Source organism: Callorhinchus milii, unplaced genomic scaffold (assembly GCF_018977255.1).
Source record: "Callorhinchus milii isolate IMCB2004 unplaced genomic scaffold, IMCB_Cmil_1.0 Scaffold5, whole genome shotgun sequence".
NCBI lineage: Eukaryota > Metazoa > Chordata > Chondrichthyes > Chimaeriformes > Callorhinchidae > Callorhinchus > Callorhinchus milii.
The window spans coordinates 26612662-26638072 of record NW_024704746.1 but is presented as its reverse complement, the minus strand read 5'-3'; the positions used below and the strand labels follow the sequence as shown (position 1 = coordinate 26638072).

The 25411-nt window shown below is 42.5% G+C and overlaps 1 protein-coding gene across 2 annotated transcripts; it reads right to left on the bottom strand.

Annotated features, from left to right (window-relative positions):
• Positions 1-559: 559 nt before the first annotated feature.
• Positions 560-25272, bottom strand: bcat1 (branched chain amino-acid transaminase 1, cytosolic). 2 transcript variants are annotated; one of them, XM_007897312.2, is made up of 11 exons: positions 24807-25272; positions 21785-21841; positions 15252-15452; positions 13352-13462; positions 12505-12624; positions 11786-11949; positions 9332-9474; positions 6583-6668; positions 5721-5861; positions 5082-5156; positions 560-1822 (listed from the first exon to the last, which is right to left on the bottom strand). In XM_007897312.2, the coding sequence occupies exons 1-11, from the start codon at positions 24810-24812 to the stop codon at positions 1781-1783; spliced, it is 1146 nt and encodes a 381-aa protein (XP_007895503.1). In that variant the 5' UTR covers positions 24813-25272; the 3' UTR covers positions 560-1780. The 2 variants fall into 2 exon arrangements, with proteins under 2 accessions (XP_007895503.1, XP_007895502.1); XM_007897311.1 differs by lacking the exon at positions 24807-25272 and adding an exon at positions 22761-23055.
• Between the last annotated feature and the right edge of the window lie 139 nt (positions 25273-25411).

Here is a 25411-nt window from a genome sequence, read left to right as displayed (position 1 = left end):
TTAAGTTGCTGGCAATACCATTTAGGTTCCTTACAGGTTATCGCTATCGTCTCATTTCTCATCTCCTGTCCCTCTGTCATGTTGTTTACTCTATTGTACGTGTAGCTCAGTAGCACAAGCGAGAGGACCTGGGTTCGATTCCCGGGCAGGGCGAAACGTTGGGCCATTTCCTTACTCCACACACCGTTTACCTCCCAGCAAGTGGGAACCCAGTTGTCATTTGATTGGCGGATTGCTTTTCCAGGGGTAATAATCCCTTAAAAAAAATGATTTGGTGACTCAATCCACGACTGTGTGTGGGACGCTGCTGTGCGCAATTGGCTGCTGCGTTTCGCCCACAAAATATACAGTCAATTCACTTTACAATATATTCTTTGAAGCACTTTGAGACGTCTTGAAGATGTGATAAGGCGCTGCATCAAATGCCAGGATTATTATTATAGGATTATTATTGTTGTTATTATTTATAAGATCACAATCGCTGATCAGTGCACCTTTTTCCCCAGACAAAAGTTATTGTGAATAGTAAAATAATCACAGAAGAAAGAGAATTATTTCAATCACACATGTTTTATTGAACAACATTGTTTCATAGTTAATTAGACAATCAATAATACAAATCGTAATACAGTAATGCACCGTTAAATACCATAACATCTATTCTAGTGTAAAACTATATCTATATAAACCGTGTAAAGATTAAACCCTGTTGCCGACCGGCAATAAACAGTTTTGTGTTATTATTGCAAAGTCTCAGATTATGTGAATCGCAATTAATGTACCGTGCTTAATGCTGTCACTCACAGCGGCTAAACTATCCACAAGAACATTTATTTTCGATCAAGTATGAAATAGAGGCGTGAAGTGAGGGGAAGGGGCAAAGAGGGAAATCAAAGGCTGTGTAATACAAAAGTTCTGGTACCTTACCCTGTGTGAGGGGCACTATATAAATGCAAGTTGTTGTTGTTATTGTTAAAACCATTCACAAATCACAATGTTATCTCGAACGCCAAGACTTGTAACTCACGCTTTACGTATCTATCATTTGACGTTTTCAACTGCTACGAATACGCAGTTACAATTCTACTTTGGAGCAGTGTTTATTTGTCACTATTACTGATACAATATGATTCAAGGCATTTAGGGGGTTGCGTGAGCATAAAATATAATGTGATGTTGGCCCCGATTCCTGACAGTAATCTTTTTTTTTTGTTCGGAAAATTATCTCACATTTTGAACGCTTCACTAGTCTAACAGCAGTGCAGCAATGATGATTCATATAGAGATATTCCTTTTACAGAGTCACTGACTGCGTGATAAGCACACGGACTCAACAGGCAGTGACATCCTCTATATTTTTGGCTGTAGGGTATTCGAGTAGTGTGTCAAAGATGATGAAATATATAGAACTTGCGAGTCAATATCACACAGAGGCACAAAGAATAACAAGAAAACTAGGAGTTGGACCTTGCTGAAGCTCATCAACAAAATTGAGTAAGAATGGTGAGAATACAGCACATGTCAATGGCACTGCTGGAAACTATGTTAGATGCTTGGCTAGTGATTCCTAGTGAGAAGAAAGTACTACAACACATAATGTACATTAGATACACCATGTATAACCCTAAACCCACTGTACTTTATTCTAAACACCGACAGTAACCCACAAACCTCTGACTTGTTCACAGACACAGAATTGCAAACAGCTTCATAGCTAATACGACTGAGTTTTGCTGTTTGGCGTCTTCATCGAGTTTTGATGCACTTTCCACCTTGTAGGTCACACCACCAGCTGTGTCCAGTCACTTGGCACTTGTCCGTACTGTCAGAAATATTTTAATCCAATTAGATTGTGTATCCCATAAATAATAATAGTTAGACATACTGTACATAATATTAGAAGCCATGCTAAAGAGAGTTAATGTGGTGAAACGATAATAATAATAATAATAATCCTTACATTTGATACAGAGCCTCATCACATCTTCAAGATGTCTCAAAGCGCTTCACAGAATATACTGTAAAGTGAATTGATTGGATATTTTGTGGATAAAACGTGGCAGCCAATTTCACACAGCAGTGATCTACAAACAGTTTTGGATTGAGTGACCAAATTATTTGTTTTTATTGAAGGGATTATTACCCCTGGAAAAGCAATCCCCCCAATCGACTAACAAACTGGTTTCCTACTTACTACTAGGTAAACAGAACCGCGTGGGTAAGGAAACTTGCCCAATGTTTCGTCCTGCCCGGGAATCGAACCCAGGTCTCTCGCTTGCGAGGCGAGTGCTCTAACCGCTGAGCTACAGGACTCCACAAAGTAAGTAAATGTATCAAGATCATGAAGGCATTTGTATTGGAAAAAAAACAAGTTAAATTTCCATTATCCGCACATTACTTCTCCATTATTCGTTTAACCTGTTACAAAGATAACGAGAGCATTTATTTGGCAATCTCTTAGCAATCCTTTTTTTAAAATTGCATCTTTCTAGCTCTTAAGTATTGGTTTCTAGAATTTGCATTATCTTCTGAATTTCAATTTTACTAATGTACCTGATGTTGCGTAAGAGTCCCAATATCTATGTGAAACTCTCTCAATTCTCTTTCTAATGCTGGTGCGGATGTACACTGCGCTATTTCAATGATGAGTTTAAGACTCTGGAAGCAGATACAGACTGTACTGTTGCTCTTATGTTAATGTGAGAACAGAGCTACAGATATGCACTGTAATAATAATAATCCTTGCATTTTGATACAGTGCCTTATCATGTATTTGAGACATCTCAAAGCGCTTCACAGAAGATACTGTAAAATAATAATAAAGTAAAGCGACTGTATATTTTGTGGGCAAAACGCAGCAGCCAATTGCGCACATCAGTGTCCCACAAACAATCATGGATCAAATTATTATGCTTTTTTTTGAAGGGATTATTACCCCCGGAAAAGCGATCCGCCAATTGACTGACAACTGGCGGGTAAACAGAGGCGTGTGGAGTAAAGAAACACCATGAAAATGTTTCATTTGCAGCTCTTTTTCTGGTGATTTTTATTCTGGCTGCTGGTTATTCCCTCGAGGTTTAAGCAAGTCCAATATATTTTAATAGCACAAGAGAAAAACAATGAATTTGTTTCACAAAGAAACAAAAAAACAAAAGAGGGCATTATCCAGCCTCTCATGTCATCTCTCTGCCTATTTGATATTAAGGGCCACTAATGTATGAACTGATGGATTCACAGAAGGATTTTGTGTGTGTGTTTTTTTATATACAGACTATTCTTTCACTGCAACAGTGCCAACTTATCACCTACTTGATTCAAAGAACGGGTCTGACATCGTTAGTAGTCGAACAATACATAAAAGCCCCCAAAATCAGCATGGCCATTAATATATCTTCTGAGTTATATAACGTAGTGAGCTAGGTCATTGCAAACAGACTCTTTGTGTTGTTGAATGATGTTGTCTAATGTTAGACTTGTGCTGTGAGAAGTCTCATTGCTTTGGTTTCTCAAGGATTTGAAACGCATCCAGAAGAGCACTCGCCTCGCAAGCGAGAGGACTTGGGTTCGATTCCCAGGCAGGGCGAAACCTTAAGCAAGTTTCCTTACTCCACACGCCTCTGTTTACCCAGCCGTAAGTAGGAACCTGTTTGTTAGTCGATCGACAGATCGCTTATCCAGGGGTAACAATGCCTTCACAATTTAAAAAAATAATAATTTGGTCACTCAATCCATGACTGTTTGTGGGACGCTGCTGTGCACAATCGGCTGCGGCATTTCTCCCACGAAATATAAAGTGAATTGACTTTACAGTATATTCTGTTAAGCGCTTTGTGACATGTCACAGATGTGATAAGCGCTATATCAAATGCAAGTATTATTATTATTATTAATAAGAGAATAGGGTTGAAAAAGCCTCCCTCAGAAAAATCGGTAGGCAATGAAAAAGTACCTCCCAACCTAAACTGCATCTTACACAAGGAAACTACGCAGTTAGTTCAAGAGATCGCTCAGATTGTTCTTAAGGAAACCTGACGTGAGTCCCCATTTGTAATTCAAAGTTTTTTTTGAGGAATCTGGCAACATTGATAGACAGAATGTTTGATCCAATGTCAGCGATTTGCCCTTTGATGACTCACAGCCCAAACAAATCAATGCCAAATGTCCTCACAAAGACAATTTATGCCTTTCCCTGCCCACAGGATACTGCGGATAAGATCAGAAAATAGAGGTAATAGGACATTGTTGTTCTAACATGCTGTGTGTAAGACTAGTCTTGAACATCATTGATCAACAACAACAACAACAAGATTCCATTTATTGAGCGCCTTTCACGTCAGGAGGACGTCCCAAGGCGCTGGACAGTTGGGTCAGGACCCGAGCATTGGGGGGAAATGGTCAGGGTGAGGGGAGGGAAGGGAGGGAGCGAGGAAGGGGTAGAGAGTCGAGAGGGGAGCTGAAGGCACGGTCAAAGAGAAAGGTCTTGAGACCGGCCTTGGAGGAAAGGGAGGAGGCGGCGAAGACAATAGGCAGGTAGAGTCCATCTGAGTTGGGTTGAGTCTATTTATAGAACAATGTTTGGACATGCATTTGGAAGGCAAGAGGCCAGCAAGACAAGACTTGTATAAGGGTAAAGGGAAAACCAAGAATGTCTGAAACCTGAAATAAAACCAAGAAATTGCTGGAAATGAACAGTGAGTCCATCGTAAAACAAGATTAATGTTTTCATTCAGACCTTGATTGACGTGCCCTGTATATGTCCTACACTTAAATGTTTATTTCAACAACAACAACTTGCATTTACACAGTGCCCCCTCATGCAGGGCAGGGTCCCAGAGTGCTTGACACTGTCAGAGCCTGACACCGAGCCGGGGGGAGAGGGGAGGTGACTGTAGGCACAGGTCGAAAGAGGAAGGTCTTCAGGCCCGATCTGCAGATGGGGAAGGAAGGGGCCAGGCTGAGGGATAGAGGGAGAGTGTTCCAGAGTTTGGTGGCGTAGTGGCTGAAAGCACGGCCACTGATGGTGGAACGGAGAGCACGAGGGACAAGCTGGAGACCTCTTTTCCTTTGACAGCTGCACTCACCTGGATTTCAGTAAGATGTTTAAGGAACCGTTTGGCCAATTCAGGTCCATTCTCCTTTGTAGGAATGATCAGGTTCTGAAAAGATGTGAAAACGAGATTGCAATGTTATAATAATGATAGAACTGCTCCGAGCATCACACTTTACTACAAGACTCACACTAGAGACACTGCGACAATCATCAAGTTCAGTTTCTCAACAACTACATATTACATCTGTATAGCGCCTTTCAAATCGGGGGGACATCCCAAGGCGCTGGACAGTCAGCTGGGGGTTGAGATCAGGAGGGGTGGAGGGCGGGGAGGGTGGGGTTTGAAGGGTGACCAAAGGCGTGGTCAAAGAGGAGGGTCTTGAGACAGGCCTTGAAGGAGGCGAGAGAGGGAGGGAGCGAGATGAAGGGACTGTGGGACGGAGTTCAAAGGATGGGGGCAGAGAAGCTGAAGGCCCAATCGCCAATGGTGGGGTGGGCCGGGCGGGGGGGGTCATGTGGCAGGCCGGATCCCGCTGAGCGGAGGGAGCGGACAGGCCTATACAGAGCTAGCAGCTCACAGAGGTAAGGAGGAACAAGGCCGTGGAGGGCTTTGAAAGAGAGTACCAATATCAGCAATTTAAATAAGCAGATGTGAGTTGTGTTGTCTTACCTCACCCTTGTATAAGATTCGAGTCACTGGACACACACTACAAGCTGTTCCTGACCCGAAGATCTCCTTCACACGGTTTTCCTTCAATGCGCGAAGGACCTCGTTCATTGTGATTGTTCGCTCCTGGACCCTGAATTCATTCTGTTTTCAAGAGCGCAGAGCAAAGTCACACACGGACAACATACCTTCTTGGGTAAACTGTTGCCTTCAGCTCCCCTCTCGACTCTCTTGCCTCCTGAGTGAAGGTGAAAGGGAGTGGAGTGGGGTGTGAGCAGATCGAGGGAGGGAGTTGGAAGAGATTTGAAAGAGAGTGAGAGAGAGTCTCTTGAAATCAAATATCAAGGCACATGGAAAGGGGGAGGAAAATAATAATAATAATCCCTGACCATTTGCCCTTATCACGTCATCTCAAAGCGCTTCGCAGAATACACTGTGAAGCGTGGTGACCGTGTATTTTGTGGGTGAAACGCGGCAGCCAATTGTGCACAGCAGTGTCCCACAAACAGTTGTGGATTGAGTGACCAGTTTTTTTTTAAAAAAAGGAACTATTACCCCCAGAAAGTGAACCACCAATCGACTAACAACTGAGTTCCTACTTACTGCTGGGTAAACAGAGGCGTGGTGTGTGTGAGTGTGTGTGAAGTAAGGAAATTTGCCTAAGGTTTCACCCTGACCCGCCCGGGAATCGAACCCGGGTCCTCTCGCTTGCGAGACGACTGCTCTAACCGCTACACTGCAGGACTCCAATCAGACTTCTTGGGGGTCTGAATAGTCAAGAATAAAGCATTGCAGGACACTGCAGTTCATGTTTAAACAAGTTCTCTGTTGCCTTTGTTGCTCTATGTAGGAGATGGTTACTGACCCACTTGTGACCGAGATCCAGTAGACACTGCCTTGTGACTCCAGGTAGGATGATGCCATCTAGCGGTGGAGTAACAAGCTCTTCCTCTGAGAGAGTAACACAGTAATGCAATTGTCAATTGTCCATCAGCACAAGACACACGCACAGATACCAGGGTAATAGCACAGACACATCATTTAAAAGTCTTCAAAGGAATTTGAAAAGGATTTTTTTTCCCTTTGAAACTTAGGAACAGGAGGAGGCCATTCAGCCCCTCGAGCCTGTTCCACCATTCTATAAGATCATGGCTGATCTGTACCTCAAGTCCAATTACCCGCCTCTGCTCCATTTTAATTACCGCCGGAAATGCGATCCGCTAATCGACTAACAACCGGGTTCCTACTTACTGCCGGTAAACAGAGGCGTGTGGGGTAAGGAAACTTGGGTAAGGTTTCGCCCTGACCTGCCCGGGAATCGAACCCAGGTCCGCTCACTTGCGAGGCGAGTGTTCTAATCACTGAGCTACAGGACTCCAACCGGACTTCTGGGGATCTGAATAGTTAAGATTAAAGCATTGTAATGGACTTCTGCTCAAGTATTCATTCAAAAAATAATTTATAATTTAAATAGTTTAGTTAAAGTGAGGCCCAGCTCATTGCCTCAGTTATTTGGCTAATCTTGATCCTCAGCATCCCCTCAGTCACTGAAAGAGTAATTAGATGGGGAATATTGAGAGTCGGGGCATGAAACATGAAGACATCTTTCACAACCGACCCTTGAACTACACTTAAGAGAGAATGAAAGTCTGCCTCCAAATTTTTTTTTAATTCAACTCGGAGGCAATTCAAAGGAAAACACTAGGGGCTATCTATTTAGACTCAAGGTTAAGTCTTTATCCTAAAGCTTTTATCCCAGAGTATTCCTTCAATAACTGGGAAGAGTAATCAGGCCTTTAATAAAAAGGTTGCAGATTCTTTTCAGAATGTAACCCCAGAGTATTTCTGCCCTTGGACCTGCTGGCATGTACAGACAGTATTGCGATCTGTAATGGATGGATGTCTAAAAGGCCCAAGCCTTAGAAAGGATTATCCCAGAGAGAACATTTGAAGCTTTATGGGGGAAATGTACTGTAGTGCTGCCTTCAGTCCGTGTCATAATATATTCTAAACAAGACAAATGTTCTTTTCCATAAGGGACAATAACACTTTCAGCTTATTCAAGTTTCAATTAAGATGCATTTAATCTCTTCTGAGGCTCTGAATGGTTGAACATAGATATCTGCCCTTTTGCTGTTCTGCTGTGTGTGAAACAGCCGTTTGCCCTTTAAATGGACAATGCAGACGGCCTTGAAAAGCTCGCGAGTAAAATGTCACTGGTGTCCCCTGTCATGTAGTACAGTCACCTTTATAAATCTCCAGAACCTGCTCAAAACTCAATCCAATTAGAAGTTAAAGGCAACAGCAAAGTTGTAGCAGTCGCCTGCTGACATTTTTCTTTGGAGGGTACATTTTGGAGAATATGGAATGGATTTTGTTCCTCGTACTGTATGGGTTCTGCATTGTTGAATCTTACATTCCTTCTTAACCATTCAACTTAGGAAAGTGCCATTCAACACCATAGGCTTGATAAGCACAACACACATCCTTAGCTGATTATAATCATAATAATAATAATCCTTGCCTTTGATATAGCGCCTTATCACGTCGTTCAGACGTCTCAAAGCGCTTCACAGAGTATACTGTAAAGTGTAGTGACTGTGTATTTTGTGGGCGAAATGCGGCAGTCAATTGCGCACAGCAGCGTCCCCACAAACAGTCGTGGATTGAGTGACCAAATTACTATAAATATTGTTTATAATACTGCTAGGTAAACAGAGGTGCGCGGAGTAAGGAAACTTGCCTAGGTTTCGCCCTTCGGATTTGAAGACAATGTGCGGAGGGGAGAAATCACCTGTCTATTTATGCCATGGTGAATCCATTTGTGTATTTTGTCAGACAGTTCTTACACGTTTAATTAATCCACAGGAAAAAAAAAGTGCTCTGCCAGAAACTGTGAAGGAACACTAATCTCTGCATTATCCAAACTAGGTAGAGATTCTCCGCTGGGTAATAATTACATGCCTACGTCCCTCATTGATTCAGCTTGTACGATTTTCACTAAGATCTTCACAGACAGATTAGAGGAAGCATTAGCACATTTGATTGGAGAGGATCAAGTGGGTTTTATTAAAGGAAGAACCAAAAAGGAGAAATGTGAATGGAGTAATGACTAAACAGAGAAGCGAAGGACGAGGTAGGAAGTCCCTCAACACTGAGTACAATCAGCAAGGTTAAGTGGGCTTACTATTTCTTATGAACATTTAGCTTTGGGGATAATTTATTGATAGAATCCCAGTAACAAACCACAAACAAAAACGGCGTTTAGCATTGCAGTAATCTCCGTTTATCACCAATATAAGGAGACCAGGCAATATCTTCTTTACTATTTTGTGCGCGTTTCACCCACACGATACACGGTCAATTCACTTTACAGTATATTCCGTGAAGCGCTTTGAGATGTCTCAAAGGTGTGTTAAGGCGCTGTATCAAAAAATGCAAGGACTATTATTATTATCTTGTTAAATGACTCAAAGTGCTTGAGAGTTGGTGAGGACTGTAGTGACTGTGTATGTGTAGGCAAACACGTCGACTATACTTTTGATGTATGTTCTGCCAGCAGCGATAAAATAATCAGTGAACCCTGTAACAGTTCAGTGTGCGTGGCACTCTACCTCCATTCTCGTTTATCCAGTATACAAACAGATTCATGGTGCCGGCCTCAGTTATCTTGTGATCGTCTCCATACAGCCACAAAACTTGCTGACAACCTGCATTGATCGCTTCGTATTGTGCATAAATTGAAGCTCCGTAATTCCTAAGGAAGTGACAGAGAACAAACTTTCAAAAAGCTGCTTTCTTTGAACTGAAGCTATTTTGGATGCGTCAGGAGATGAGGCAACGGTGTGAATCCGTTTAGACTTTGATTCAGAGCTCTGAAAGTTAACTCCTACCTCGACTTATTCTGTGCGCAAATCGGCTGCCATATTTGTAACGTGTATACTGTAAAGTATACTGTAAAGCGAACTGACTGTATAATTTGTGGGCGAAACGCGACAGCCAATTGCGCACAGCAGCATCCCACAAACAGCCGTGGGTTGAAGTGACCAAATTATTATTATTGTTTTTTTTTGGTGGGTGGTGGGGGGGGGGGGGGGGGATTATTAGCCCCCCGGAAACGTACACCATTAACTTTGTTTCAAATTTGGCAAGTGCTAAACGAATTCAGGCGAAATTCGCGCGTTGATAGACGTAATTATTTTCTTTCGAAGAATATTAAATGAATCGCTCCTCGAGCCAACATCACTGCAGCAGCAGCACCATCCACTGGCCACGCTTATAACACATAGGATTGGTGTTGATGCATCTATAAATGATCCTAATGAGAAGATAGGCTTAAATTACTGCATATGTTTTATTGGTGTGCATCATATATGGATGGAGTCATGTACCTCAGTGGTTAGAGCACTCGCCTCGCAAACGAGGAGATCTGGGTTGGATTCCAGGGCAGAGCAAAACCTTACGCAAGTTTCCTTCCTCCACACGCCTGTGTTTACCGAGCAGTAAGGGGTGATTATCTTAAATGTATTTTTGACACATTACCTACTGATAAAGGTGGATAAGAATAGCATTACCATATTTATATCTTCAAAGCTAGGCTCTGTATTCAACCTGTATTAACTGTATTAACAGATCTAATACACAGCCCAGCCATGAAGATTGGCTCTGGCCTCCTGCTCATTTCTCGTGCCCTCCTCCCTACCATCGGGGCTGCGCTTTCAGCCACTATGCTCCAAAACTCTGTCACTCTCTCCCTCTATCCCTCCCTCCGCCTCGCCCCTTCCTTCCCCATTTTCCGGTCGCGCCTGAAGACCTTCCTCTTCGACCGACCTGTGCCTACGGTCACCTCCCCCCTCCCCCGGCTCGGTGTCATGCTCTCCCCTGTCCAGCACTCTGGGACACTGCCCTGCGTGAGGGACGCTGTGTAAATACAAGTCGTTGTTGAGGATTTTATTCACACTCATCAGTGTAACCAGAGGCCTTAAGAACAATAAAGCAACACACTAAAACTAGCTAAACACACATCCAATCCCGTGTTCATTCTTACTTCGTACAGTAGGTTTTACTCAAGATGAGGATGTAGTTCCAAGTTGTAAATTGAAGCAGTTTTAAACCCATTATCCTCTCCGAAACTGGCCATATTGTCTCTATTGTGTCCATGTTATTAGAACGTCATTAAGGATGACCGCTACTGATGGGGGAAAGACTAACCTTGGATGAGACAGAGATAATTCAAAGATAATGAGAAGAAAATGTACAAGAAAGGAATGCAGTGGGACATTGTGTGAAGTTGAATTGACCAAAGAGTACTCTGTGAGCTGTCAGTGAGGAGACGAAGGCCGTGACAGGAGCCAACAGTCAATGGGGGGGACAGAGAGGCTGCACAGCCTTAATGTGATTAGGATCAGCTGTTCCGCTCCAGTTAATGAACGAATGATTAAGCATTTTGATGCTCGTGTTTCAACGGATGACAGTGACCACTGTTCGTGCGTTCAGGCTGCTGTGCGACCTCGCTCTTAACCCTCTAAGAGCTGAATTTCCTTTGCCGTGTTACAAATTAAAATACAGCGCTTGTAAACTGCCTCATCTCACACACACAGTGACAAAACTGAAGTCTAAGAAGAACGAATTATATAACATAGTCGGTTTATAATAATAATAATCCTGGCATTTGATACCGCGCCTTATCACGTCTTCGAGACGTCTCATAGCGCTTCACGGGATACACTGTAAAGTGAATTGACTGTGTGTTTTGTGGGCGAAACACAGCAGCCAATTGTGCACAGCAGCGTCCCACAGACAGTCGTGGACTGAGTGACTGAATTATCATTGTTTTAATTATTACTCCTGGAAAAGCAATCTGCCAATCGACTAACAACCGGGTTAGTCTCGGTCAGTCCTAGACAACAACGTATGTCCAGTGCTCTGGGACGCTACCCTGTGCGAAGGGCGCTATATAAATGCAGTTTGTTATTGTTTGTTCCAACCAAACCAATGTATAATTTTGTGGCTTCAAAAGCCTCTTTCACTTAATCTCTAAGTGAAGAATGTAAGTGTGATTTACATACCCTCCCATTTTACAGTCGCCGGTTCCTCCATGCCAAGCTCGGACATACTTCGGATCTGCCCACAGTGACACAGCAGATAAATTGCCTTCCGCAAAGTAACAGGCAGCAGGACTGAGGATCACGTAGAGTAGGGCTTTGGTGGACTTCTTTACTCCAAGCGAAGACTTTGATCAAAATAAGATTAATTACAATCAGAACAAAACGAAATCCAGAACCTAACACCACATAAGCCAAAGGAAATGAAAAATAAAAGGCTTTAAACTGCAAAACCATCCAGTTTGCCTCCCGACCGCAATTGGTTTCCGAATTAAATATTTTATATTAAAGTAAAACAATTCAAATCTGACGTCAACTCTCGAGGTGCCTGGGACACCCTCCAGTATTTGTGGCTCAGTTTCATGATCTTATACATCTCCGGCACTACCTAGTGAGCCTTGCTTTAAAATGCTTGAACATAGATATCAAGCGATGGCAGAATGGAGTTCAGCAATGAAATAAATCCAGTCCTCGCCCCACCTCACTGTCATAGCTCTCATGTGAAGGATGGGTGAGGTATAGCAGGGTAGACTGCCCAAAAAATATACTCTGAACACCATTAGTTCATTGGTCTTTTGGGGAAGTTACTAGGGTAATTCTGACTGAATTATATCACATGCAAATCATACAGTAACGCACAGTAATGTTCAGGGGTGCACGTGTAAGTGTTCAGGTTTGCTAACCTCGGTTCCAATAAAGGTCGGGCGAATGTAGAGACTGGTAGTTGTGGAGTTTGGGACCCAATCTTTGTCTATTTCCACCAGTTTCATAATACACTTTAACAACTCCTCCTTATCAAAGCTCTGGAACAGAAAAGCATGTTGAAACAGTAGAACCAGAGGACACGGCCCGCGATTGAAGGCGGGTAAATCCAGAACAAACCTACGGAAACACGACTTCAGTGAACGAGTGACAAACGTATGGAACAGAGCTGGTCCCGAGGGAGACAGACGGTAGAAGCAGAAAGTGTTGATCCTTTCAAGAACAAATTAGATAGATTTCCTTTAGAAAATAATATCTGGGGATGCAGTATATAGTTTGGGACATGAGTTGTTTAAGCGACTGCCAGGATGGTGGAAGGTTAACTGGATGGACCTTGGTCTTCTTTCATCTAGCGAATTCTTATGTTCTTATGTTCTTGGCTAGAAAAACATCATCAACGCTATTAACTAGCTGTAGATAATATTCATTGTTTGACATAGTATTAACTATGAAAGCGTATTCAGTCATTCTAAAGATTGTGTCAGAGTGAATAGCGAGAGAGCTGACCATCTCATTATACCTGAAGGGTGCAATTTACATTCATTCTTCTCTATTTTTAAATATAAACAACATAGCATGTGGTTGTAAATGTCAACAAATATGGTCTAAACAAAAGATCTCAATAAACTGATCCAGTTGAACTGTGGCTTCACATCCATCTTCAGAGAAAGCATTGTATAATGGATGAAAACACAGAGTTATTCTGTTATTCTCTACCCCTTTGTTACGATGTACGATGAGAAAACCCTGGTATGTGAATGTACTTACAGGCAAACAGGTTCTGTGGGCTGACCTCAGCATCCTCTCCATGTTCAGCATAGGTCTGAACAGTCGAATCTTATCGTCTACTCCACGATACGCTTTCAGCCCTTCAAACAACTGAGGAGATAAAAAGCACACGCCAAGGAGTCATTTCATGTTTTCAGCTAATCTCGTCACCTCTTGGTTTTGACCTAGATACAGCTCTGGGTTTGAACGCTATATAAATGCAAGTTGTTGTGTTACTAACAACATGGGGTCTTGAACACATAACTTTCCGACTTGAGATGCAGGGGATGTATTTGAAATAAAGATGGGGAGATGGACTGCAGTTGTTTTTCCATTCCTGCAGGTTACTGTGATCCGATGTAAGAGATTTATCTGTCGTGATGACTGCTGTTGTACCTGGTTGTAGCCAGCAGAGGCTGCTCTGAACTGTTTCTTTCACTACGGTTAGAATGTGTGGCAAGGATGTCAGTGACTCCACCAAGATATCAGAGGGTTGGGTTAGCAACCAAGAGCTCACTTCCTTATAGCTTCCTAATGCGGTTCATTGGTTTATCCTTCCTCCTCGCCCCTTCCTTCCCCATCTTCCTCTTCGACCGACCTGTGCCTACGGTCTGGCTTGGCGTCACGCTCTGCTACAGTCGAGCGCTTTGGGACGCTAGATAAATGCAGGTTGTTGTTGTTGTTTATAATGCCCTAAACCTCTTAGCTTATTGGATAAGCTAGGGCTCCTCAGCCTTGAGACAAGATGTTGTCCTCATAGGGGACCTTACAGAGGCATATAATGCAATTGATAAAGTAAATCCAGAACATTACTGTAGGATGCACTAACAGTAATCTTTGCATTTGATACAGCGCCTCATCACGTCTTTGAAACGCCTCAAAGCGCTTCACAGGACACACCGTAAAATGAATTGACTTGTGTATTTTGTAGGTGAAACAGTAGAACAAAAGGACAATAGGGCGTCTGAGAAACAGATACGCTGTGGCATTCCCCCCCTCTATCTGATTTGCTCAATAATTCGACTAATTGAAATGTGCTTATAGATGGGTATTATAATTCACGTCGATATAAACTTATTACATTGCAATCTTGTTGGGAGCTATTTCCCCCTGTGTGGTAACATCTATAAGCAATAGCTACCAGTTATTATTTAGCTGCTAAGTCATTTTCTGCGGTTATCACTATAGCAGCATTGATTAATTCCATAGATATGTCCTTACCATTGAAGGCTGCCAGTGGGTGTCAGGGAAGGGCACCCATGAGAAGGGAAAGGTGACCACTAATCAGTTCCTATTTACTTCTCACAAAGGTACGGTTAGAATAAAGGCAACTGTATCTCACACACTGTCTGGGGCTCAGATCACATTCTGCAGTCAGTCAGCAATAAAATCCAGCCTTTCTCAGTCTCTATATACACATATGTGAAGTCCTGTAGCTCAGTGGTTAGAGCACTCGCCACAAAAAGCGAGAGGACCTGGGTTTGATTCCCGGGCAGGGCAAAATGTTGGGCAAGTTTCCTTACTTCACACGCCTCTGTTTAACAAGCAGTAAGTAGGAACCCGGTTGTTAGTCGATTGGCGGATCACTTTCCGGTGGTAATAATCCCTTCAAAAAATAAATAAATAAAATATAATAATGTGTATTACTGTAAAAGTGAATTGACTGTATATTTTGTGGGTGAAACACAGCAGCTAATTGCGCACAGCAGCGTCCCCACAAACAGTTGTGGATCGAGTGACCAAATTATTTTTGAGGGATCTATTACACCCGGAAAGTGATCCGCCAACCGACCAACAACCTGGTTCCTACTCACTGCTAAATTAGTGAATGAATTGAAAGTAAAACTCTTTTAGCTCCTGTGAAAGTGAACAAAAGCAGAAAGAAAAGACAACAACTGACCTCCACAGAGTAATGCAGAGCTGAAGCGGCCGGGTGCAGAGAGAGGTTCTGTAAAGGCCGTATGTGTGGCTTCTCCCAACCTCCACGCTCAGACCAGTTTATCATCAGCATGTGGTCGGTAAACACAGTCCCAAACCCCAAAGTGTTCTCGTCAGGCTTCTCTGCTCCAGCCTTAACCAGCTCGATTTCAAGATCCGCCACCTCCGAGATAAATAGAATGAGATTAAGATTAAGAAACATCAACTTGAGTTTTTAATAATAATAATAATAATCTTTTGGATTTAATATCTCGCCTTATTAAGTCTTCGAGACGTCTCAAAGCGCTTCACAGGATATTTTGTGGGCGAAACGCGGCAGCCAATTGCACACAAGCAGCGTCCCCACAAACAGCCGTGGACTGAGTGACCACATTTTTTTTTGGAGGGCTTATGAAAATTAATGAATTATGTGCCAATATTTTTGCACCAAAAGAAAACGATAAAACAATTATAAACTTTCCGTTTTTATGCTTTTTTCCCCAACAAACAAAGAAAACCTGAATTATTCCAGACATGTTTCAATATAATGTAACTTGTGGGTACCACACTTGGTTGAGTTTGATAAGAAGAAGAATCCTTGCATTTGATATAGTTGCTTATCAGATCGTTGAGGCGTCTCAAAGCGCTTTCACTGAAGCAGATTGATTGTGAGGGAAACACAGCAGCCAATTACACACGGCAGTGTCTCACAAACAGTTGTGGATTATGTTTGTGGGACACTGCTGTGCGTAATTGACTGCCACATTTCTCCCACAAAATGTACAGTCAATTCACTTAACTGTATACTTTTATGCGCTCTCTCTCTCCCTGGAGGGCCTCATCCTGCTTACCTAATGCCAGGAAGTATTAGGTGCCAGAGCCAGATATTATTATTCCTAATTTTTCTAATATTATTATTATTATTACTGGATCAGTGGCAGCCGTACAAAAGCACTTGTTAGTTGATATAAATTGCAATTAAACTGCAATATTACTTAGAGGCCGTGAACATGTCGAGAAGGGAGTATAGCAAAATATGACACTGATACGTGCTTTCATACTCTGATGTTGGGGTTGAGGCACAGGGAGTTTTGCGGCGTTACAATCTGAACCCTTGAAACGTTATTACTTTAAACACAAATGATCTTTCTCTCCAGTAATTTCTGGGCTTCTGTGCATTATAATAAAAATCCTTGCATTTGATACAGCGCCTTATCAAGTGGTTGAGACACAAAAACAATCAAAAATATGATTTAAACTCAACACTCACCGCACTAACCTCAAATACTGGAATGACGCTAGCTCTCTTTTCGGAGATTTGACAGTGACTAAAAATTATTGGATATTTGCTAAATATGGACATTTACTGATCCAGCGTGTAAAGGGAAAGGTTATGTGGCTCCAGTCTAAATATCTCTTGAAAGAGCTGGCAACCCAGCAATTTCTCAAGTCAGTTTGGCTAAAACAGCCATAATAATAATAATAATAATAATCCTTGCATTTGATATAGCGCTTTTCATGTCTTCACGGCGTCTCAAAGCACTTCACAGAATAGACTGTAAAGTGAATTGACCGTATATTTGTGGGTGAAACGCGGCGGCAAAACATTCATGGATTGAGTGGCCAAAGTATTATTATTTGTATACCTACAGACTATACAGTGTTTCTGTTTATTCAGCAGTCAAGCGTGGATTAATTGAGAGTGGTTAGTTGTCATCAGGCATTTCCAGCTATTACAAATAGATCAGTATTTTTGAAAGTTATGAACGAGTGACCATCTCACTAGAATTAAAAAGTAAGCAAATAAATAAAAATGCCCCTGTTATATATCATTAATTCCAGTGCAATATGAAGTCTATATGTGCGTTGGTGAAACCAGGAAATGCCGAATCCTACCGCAGTGTTTGTTTGCCTCAGTAAAGGCGGTTACAGAACACGTGACACGGTCACCCACAAACCTGTCATTGATGCTATTTCCTGTACAGCTGCTGTGAAAATAATTGACTGGTCAATCAGTTCTCTTCATTCAGTAGGAAACAGATCAGCAGCGCAGGAGGCAGCGAGTGATCTAACAAGGGATAAATTCAAGCAAGTCTCAGAATGTGGAGTCCTGCAGTGTAGTGGTTACAGCACTCGCCCCCCAAGCGGGAGGCCCCGGGTTCGATTCCTAGGCAGGTTTCCTTACTCCAACCCCACCAAAAAAAATAGTCACTCAATCCACGGCTGTCTGTGGGGACGCTGCTGTGCGCAATTGGCTGCCACGTTTCGCCCACAAGATATGCAGTCACTACACTTTACTGTGTCTTCTGTGAAGCGCTTTGAGGGGTCTCAGAGACGTGTTAAGGCGCGATATCAAATGCAAGGATTATTAGTAGTAGTTTGTGCATCTCCCTCTCAGTATCTGTATGTGTCTCTGTGACTTTCTCTGTGTGGCTGCTGTGCTGTTGAGGAGGGTGGGGATGGAGGGAGGGGGAGGGAGTGGAGAGGTGGGGACAAAGATGAGTCAGTGACCGGTTCAGGGAGTGTTCCTATCCAGCTCTCTTTGGCAGAATTCCCTGGCGTTTTTCCAAGAAAACATTTAGCAGCTCAGGATCCCGGGATTTGGGGCATTAAAATCCCCTCAAATCCCGGGATTCAAGAAAAAAAAAGCAGGAACGCAATGCCTAATTACATGATTGAACAGTCGGACCATTCAACTATTTAAGCCATTGATGACCCTTCGTGTTTGTGTGTTCTGAGTTGTATCATTCACATCGGGTTGACATTCTTACTCAGATTATATAGAGCAGCGCCCAGCAGAACACAACACATTGCGTTAAACTACTAAAACATACACTCAGAGCACAAGCACTTGTGATTCAAGGAGAGGAGTTCAAGCCCAGGGTCCAGGAGAATGATTATGCTTGTAGATATTAATTTTGCTGATAAGTTCATTTGTAATCAACATAATAACAACCCTCACATTTGATATAGCGCCTTATCACATCTTCAAGTGAGTGTGTATTTTGTGGGGGGGAAACACGGCAGCCAATTGCGCACGGCAGTGTCCCACACAGAGTCGTGGTTTGAGGCGTCCAAATTATTAGCATTTTTTCAAAAATGCTACGTTTTTGTACAATTTTTTTTGATTGATTGATTCCCTTGTTATTAAAAGTATAAGATCATGGGTTTTGCTGAACGAGGCACCTCATAGTGCAATTCAAGAACAAAATTGCTAAGCAATGTCCCGAGGCTGTTTCAAAATGTGCCAAATCCCATTTTCATCAAATCGCTTGCAAAGCTTTCGACTTAGACGTTGGTGGATTCAGCTGGAAGACATAAAGCACAGTTGACTCTACTGCAAACGGATGGCCCCAGTCACCGCAGTCATCAAAAAAATCAGTGGTGTGTTGATTTCAATGAATTTTTAAATCATGAAGGAGTGTGCGCAAAGGTCTCTCTTAGCATAATATTTATAGAAACAAGTTTATAAGAATAAATGAGGGCTGCGATTTGGGAAATTCGACAGCTATTTTTTGCACCAAAATAGAGAAGCGGTAAACCCGACTGCTTTGCTTTTGCAAGAATAAACACAAAGTTGTATATCTGAAGCTAATACTGTATCTGCCCCCACCCTTTGGAACTCCATCCCACAGTCCCCTTGCCTTGCCTCCTCCCTCGCCTCCATCAAGGCCTGTGTCAAGACCCTCCTCTTCGACCGTGCCTTCGGCCACCATCCCTGATCCCAACCCCCAGCTCGGGTCCAAACCCCTGACTGTCCAGCCCAGCGCCTTGAGACGTCCTCCCGACGTGAAAGGCGCTGTGTGAATCTCATTGTTGTTGTCAATCCATCTGAAACTTCCAGTGAACCATTAACTGTTCGTACAATATAACATGCAGGGGCTTCCAGCTAAAATTCCCAGGCCATTTATACGGGAGTCAACCATCACTTGTCCAGAATAGTAAAACCAGAGGACACGAGCTGCCATTGAAGGCGAGTAAATTCAGAATGAATCTACGCAAACACTATTTCATAGAATCATCCAGCACAGAAAGAGGCCATTCGGCCCATCGCGTCTGCGCCAGCTCCTAAAAGAGCTTCCAACTCAATCCCACTGGCCCGCTTTCTCACCATAGCCCTGCAATCCTGTCTTCCCCAAATACCCATCTACTTCTCTCTTAAATGTTGTTATTAATTCGGCTTCCACCACCCTTTCAGGTAATGCATTCCAGATCCCAACAACTCGCTGGTGAAAACATTTTTCCTCACCTCCTCTCTGGTTCTTTTAACAATATCTTAAATCGGTGTCCTCAGGTAACTGACCCACATGCCAGTGCGAACAGTTTTTCTGGGTTCAACCTAAATCCTCTCATGAACTTGAAAATCTCTATTAAATCCCCTCTTAATCTTCTCTGCTCTAGGGAGAGTATCATAGTTTAGCTAACCTCTCCTCATAACTAAGGTCCATCATTCCTGGTACCATCGGGTAAACCTCCTTTGCACCCTCTCCAATGCCCTGACATCTTTCCTAAAGTGCGGTGCCCAGAACTGAACACAGTCTCCAACTGAGGCCTAACCAGCATTTTATAAATATTCAGCATAACCTCCTGACTTTTGTATTCTATGCCCCTATTTATAAAGCCGAATATCCGGTTATGGTTCTTTAATAGTTTTGAACCTGTTTAACAATTTGAATCTAGGGAGGCGGTTGAAGCAGGAAATGTTGATTCCCACAAACACAGATTAGATAGTTTTCTTTTTGAAATAACATTATGGGATACAGTATATAGGGAGTTCAGGACATATGTGCCTGCGACCGCCAGGAAGGTGGAAGGCGAACTGGATGGACCGTGATTTTTTTTGTCTAGCATTTCTTATGTTCTTATCACTGCAACCAGTGATCTGTGTCCACTTTAAAGCCTCTCTAGCGCTAGCCCACAAGAGTTAGTACAAAATCCAACAACATTAAAGCCATTATTTATAGGCCTATCAAAAATTTGGCTCGAATCATTTTAATCTTGTCCATGTTTCAGTAAAACGCAGCTGGATGCAAAAGATAAGCATCAAAGTACTTTTGCTCTGTTAACGTTTCCAGAGGCAACTTTCACAGAAACCAGCAATAAATATTACACACAAAATCAAGAGGACAAAATGCAGACAGTCCCCATAATAATAATAATTATAATAATCCTTGCATTTGATATAACGCCTTATCACCTCAAAGCGCCTCACAGAATATACTATATAGTCCAAATCCCTGACTGTCCAGCGCCTTGGGACGTCCTCCCAACGTGAAAGACGCTGTGTAAATGTCACCCGTGTTGTTTGTTGTTGTGAAGTGAATTGACTGTATATGTTGTGGTCAACACGGGGCAGCCAATAAATATTAATTCATTTCATGTTAAGATAGAACCATCTCAAGTCAGTCATGCTTTTAAAGTCAGTGAGCGATTTAGAACTCCAGGGAAATACAAGGAATCCTCCCTATGGGAACAGAGTGCAAAATCCTGAAGGGGGAGGCAGTCAAATTGGCGAGTGAGTCCAGATATTGTAATACGTGGAGTCCTGTAGCTCAGTGGTTAGAGCATTCGCCTCACAAGCGAGAGGACTTGGGTTTGATTCCCGGCAGGACGAAATGTTGGGAGAGTTTCCTTACTCTGTTTATCCAGCAGTAAGGATGAAACTGGATGTTAGTCGATTGATGGATCATTTTTCCAGGGGTAATAATCCATTCAAAAAAAATCAGAAGAATTTTGTCACTGAATCCACAGCTGCTTGTGGGACGCTGCTGTGTGCAATTGGCTTCCGTGTTTCACCCACAAAATACACAGTCAATTCACTTTACAGTATATCCCGTGAAGCGCTTTGAGATGTCTAAACAACATGATAAGGCGCTGCATTAAATGCAATGATTATTATCATTATTATTACACTGAAAAGGGAAGTGCTATTGGTAAAACCTCTTCCCAATCTAGGAATGTGCCTTCATGAAATATTGACACCAGATCTCTCAATACTGGGAATAGGAAGAGCAGAAATTGAAAGCGATTGTTTGCAAGGAAGGTTATTCTCCTGACATCTGGCGACGGCTATAAAAAGTAACATGAATTGGTCACAGCCACACAGCGCACATGACTGGAATTCCAAACAGGAATGAATTGGTATTAATAACCCACGGAGTTCAACAGCAGACTTCTGCAACAGATTAATAATGGGGTAAATTCAGAACCAATCTGTGGAAACACTACTTCAGTGAGCGAGCAGTGAACGTATGGAACAGACCCCCTGAGGAGACAGACAGATGGTGGAAGCAGAAAGTGTTGATTCTTTTAAGAACAAATGAGATGGATTTCTGTTAGGAAACAGTATCTGGGGATACAGTATATAGTCTGGGACACAACATGTCAATTGACTGCCAGGATGGTGGTGGAAGGCGAACTGGATGGACCTTGACCTTCTTTCGCCAACATATTAAGGTAACATATATTAAGATACTAACATATTAAGAAGACTGATTCCAATGAAAGAAAACATACCTTAAAACTGTCAACACCAGGTCCTGAGCAGCCCCCAGCAGTCTCATGTTTGAAGCCCTAGATAATGATCACAGCACCAGAAAAAGATCAGTTTAAACCGAAATAATCCCACTCATTGAAATTAAAATAACATTCGCACCCATTTCTAAAATACCTCAGGCCCTTGCCAAATTTATCTCAAGTCTTCATCTACTTGGATTTCAACCTTCCTGTAGCGTAGTGGTTAGAGCACTCGCCTCGCAAGCGAGAGGACCCGGATTCGATTCCTGGGCAGAGCGAAACCTTAGGCAAGTTTCCTTATTCCACACACCTCTGTTTACCCAGCAGTTTGTGGGACGCTCCTGTGCGCAATTGGCTGCCACATTTCGCCCACAAGACACACAGTCAGTCCACTTGAAGGGGACGCAATTCAATTCAAGGGCTGAGCACTATTCAAAAACTTGCATTGGTACATAGCGCCCTTCGCACGGAGCAGCATCTCAAAGCGCTTAAAACCGAATTTGTAGAATAATAATAATAATCCTTGCATTTGATATAGCACCTAATCACGTCGTTGAGACGTCGCAAAGTGCTTCACAGAATATACTGTGATGTGGAGTGATTGTGTGTTTTACAATGAAAACTTTACAAGCCAAAGATTTGACAGGGTTGTTTTGACCGAAAACTGAAATACATAAAAACTAAGATGGCAGGGCTAATGCTATCGACACAAGGGTTAACACGAATCATATTTTGAATGGCAAATAGATTGTGTAATATTGTTCTAGTTCAATGTCATTTAAAAATAAAAGCAAATACAAATACAGCCAGGGCTGGCAATAACACATCGACTCTATAATAACTTAGTGACCTTGGAGACAAACATACAGCTCCGTTCACTTTGTAACGTGAAGCTCGGTGAATTGAAGGAAACCCATTCATTAGCCACAGTTCTGCTACGCAGGCAGAGAGCGCGGGCAAATTACTCCCACATTACCTTGTCCGAATGGCAGTGACCTGTATGAGGAGAAGCTCCAACATTCGCCATGATAAATGTGTTGCACATTACAGATTTACGGCGTATTACGCAGCCGGCTTACAGCAGATCAACCATCATTAACCTGCTTCCACCACCACCCTCTCTCACTCTTCTCTCTCTCTCATGTTCTGTCCTGTTATTCCTGTTTTATGACCTACTTTCTTCTAATCTGTCCTCAGACCCGCCACTATACAGTTCACCTCCTACATTTGTCTTACTGATATGAGTGCCTGCCAGAATACACGCATCAGTCAAAAAAAAACAACTACGAGTGAGATTCTGGTCATGTGTTGTGTTAATTATGTAAATTAAATCAGCAAGTGGAATTTCAGATTGAATTTCATAAATTTCAAGAATAATTCCGGAATTTTTGACTCCACATCAAGACTCCAAGTCCTTAATGTTCCCCTGACAGAATTCCTTTCATAGGGGACCACATCCATAAATGCGCTGATGTCACATCCTCCCAACTAGGTTTTGCAACGTTTATATATTAAACCCATCACCATTTTTTTAGAGTCTCCAAACCCAACTGAGAATTCCAGGCTTCCCACCTACACATGGAAATCCCAGAGAGAGATTGCTGGAATGGAATGCGCTCTCTCTCTCTCTCTCTCTGGAGGGACTCATCCTGTTTACCTAATTCCAGATATTAAGGCACAGGTTGGCAAGAGCCAAGGCTTGGGGGGAGCCCAGAGTGTGCGTTGGGGTAACTGCTGGAGTCTAACCAGCTAAAACCTCATAGCTTCCCATTGATATCGCTGTCTGGCAAATTTTCATGTCATACAAAGGATACCTTTTGTTTCATTTATACGTATCGCAATGCCCCATCTGTAATTTGACCTCGTAACACAATCAAGCAAAGGAGAAGGGAGTTTCCTTCTGGAGTTCACAAGATGCGCTGGAAAGTGTAGGGACTGTATTGTATAGGCCAATGCAGCCACAATGTCCCACAAACATTCATGATATGAATGGCAAGCTTTATTTGGGGGATTGTTGGCCAAAGCACCAGAAAAACCTGAAAAAATGGCTTTGGGCGAGTGCCTAATTTTAAAGAAAAAATTAAACTTGCAAAATGTTTTTTTCCCTCCTTGAAGACACTTTTTCTTATACAGTTTCAAAAGCACTCACCTAAAGTGGGCACTCTGTCACCCATAGTAATAAGATTAACAATAATAATTATAATAATAACAATCCTTGCCTTTGATATAGCGCCTTATCACGTCTTCGAGACGTCTCACAGAATATATTGTGAAGTGAATTACGCGGCAGCCAATTGCGCACAGCAGTGTCCCACAAACAGTCATGGATTGAATAATAATGTCACTTGGTCACTCAATCCACGACTGTGTGTGGGTCACTGCTGCATCAAGTAGCCCAATATTATGCATCGCCACAGTAGGGAAAGTATAATGTTGGGCTACTTTCAGACTAGTATTTGATTGACTTATTTACAGTGTATTCTGTGAAGCGCTTTGAGACGTCTCGAAGATGTGATAAGGCTCTGTATCAAATGCAAGGATTATTATTATTATATCAGGAGCTGAGTGAGATGACTCCCTGCCCCCAGTGACTGGTCTGTCCTTCCAGGTTCTGCCTATGAGCCAGGTGGGCTGTGTAGGGATTCACAGCAGCAGAGGAGAGATGCTGCTCATACAGTCCTGGGGAAGGGGAGAGGAGAGAGGTGGGGGAGCTATTGTGTGGACCACAGAGGGAAAATGCTTCCTCATTGTGACCTGTACATGTACCATCGATGTATAAAGGCAAAAAAAAACACATTACCAACTCTTTACACAGGAAAAAAATAGAGTGAAACATTGACACACACCTTAAATGCTGCAAAGCTTCAATTACACATTTTAATACATGAAGCAGCTGTCTTTAATTTTATTCTAAATTAAAAGGCAGGTTTGCAAAACCCACCCTGGCTGTAACATTGAGATCAAGCCCTCTCTCTCCCCCTCTTTCTGTGTGTGCTAGGAGAATGAAAGAGGGTCATCTTACCTGCATACTTCACAAGGCAATCAATTCAATCCAGCCACGTTTACTCAGTTGTTGCTGTCTTGAAATCTCGTGTTAAAAAAAAATCAGAGAGCAGTCACTGTGCTCAACACAGCTTCAAATAAGCAGCTGAAATGAGCAGAGACTTCCTGTAGCTGTGAGTGTCTGTGGTGTCTGTATGCAATCATCCAGGTCTTTAGAGTCATTTCAGTACAAATCGGTTTGTGTGTTTGATTTGCTCATTGCTGGAGCCAATATTTACCCTTATTGCATCAGCCTCCAAAAAAAAAGGGGGAATTGGCTTTCTTTCACAATGTAAATCCTGCCACAACCCATCAAACAAGAATGGTTTCTGTGTGTGTGTGTGTGTGTGTGTCTGTGTGTATGTATGTAGGGAAAAGTCAAGCTTAAAAGCAGACTGTTTCAATATACTCTCCAGACAAAGCACATCTGGCGCACACGCCATCTGCTGCTAAAGAGAAATACTAAGTGGGACACAGTAAAATCACATACGTGTTATGGTATTACTCATATCCGGTTTGTTGTCAGGCTCCACCACCGTCAAGCGCTTTGGGACCTTAACCCACGTGTCGGGCGCTGTGTAAATG

Excerpts from the sequence above, each read along its gene's own strand:
- bcat1 (XM_007897311.1), bottom strand. The coding sequence starts at position 22,829 with ATGTGCAACACATTTATCATGGCGAATGTTGGAGCTTCTCCTCATACA. Across the intron at positions 21,842-22,760 it reads GTCACTGCCATTCGGACAAG|GGCTTCAAACATGAGACTGC; the intron begins GTAATGTGGGAG and ends ATCATTATCTAG. Across the intron at positions 12,625-13,351 it reads CCCACAGAACCTGTTTGCCT|AGCTTTGATAAGGAGGAGTT; the intron begins GTAAGTACATTC and ends TTTCTGTTCCAG.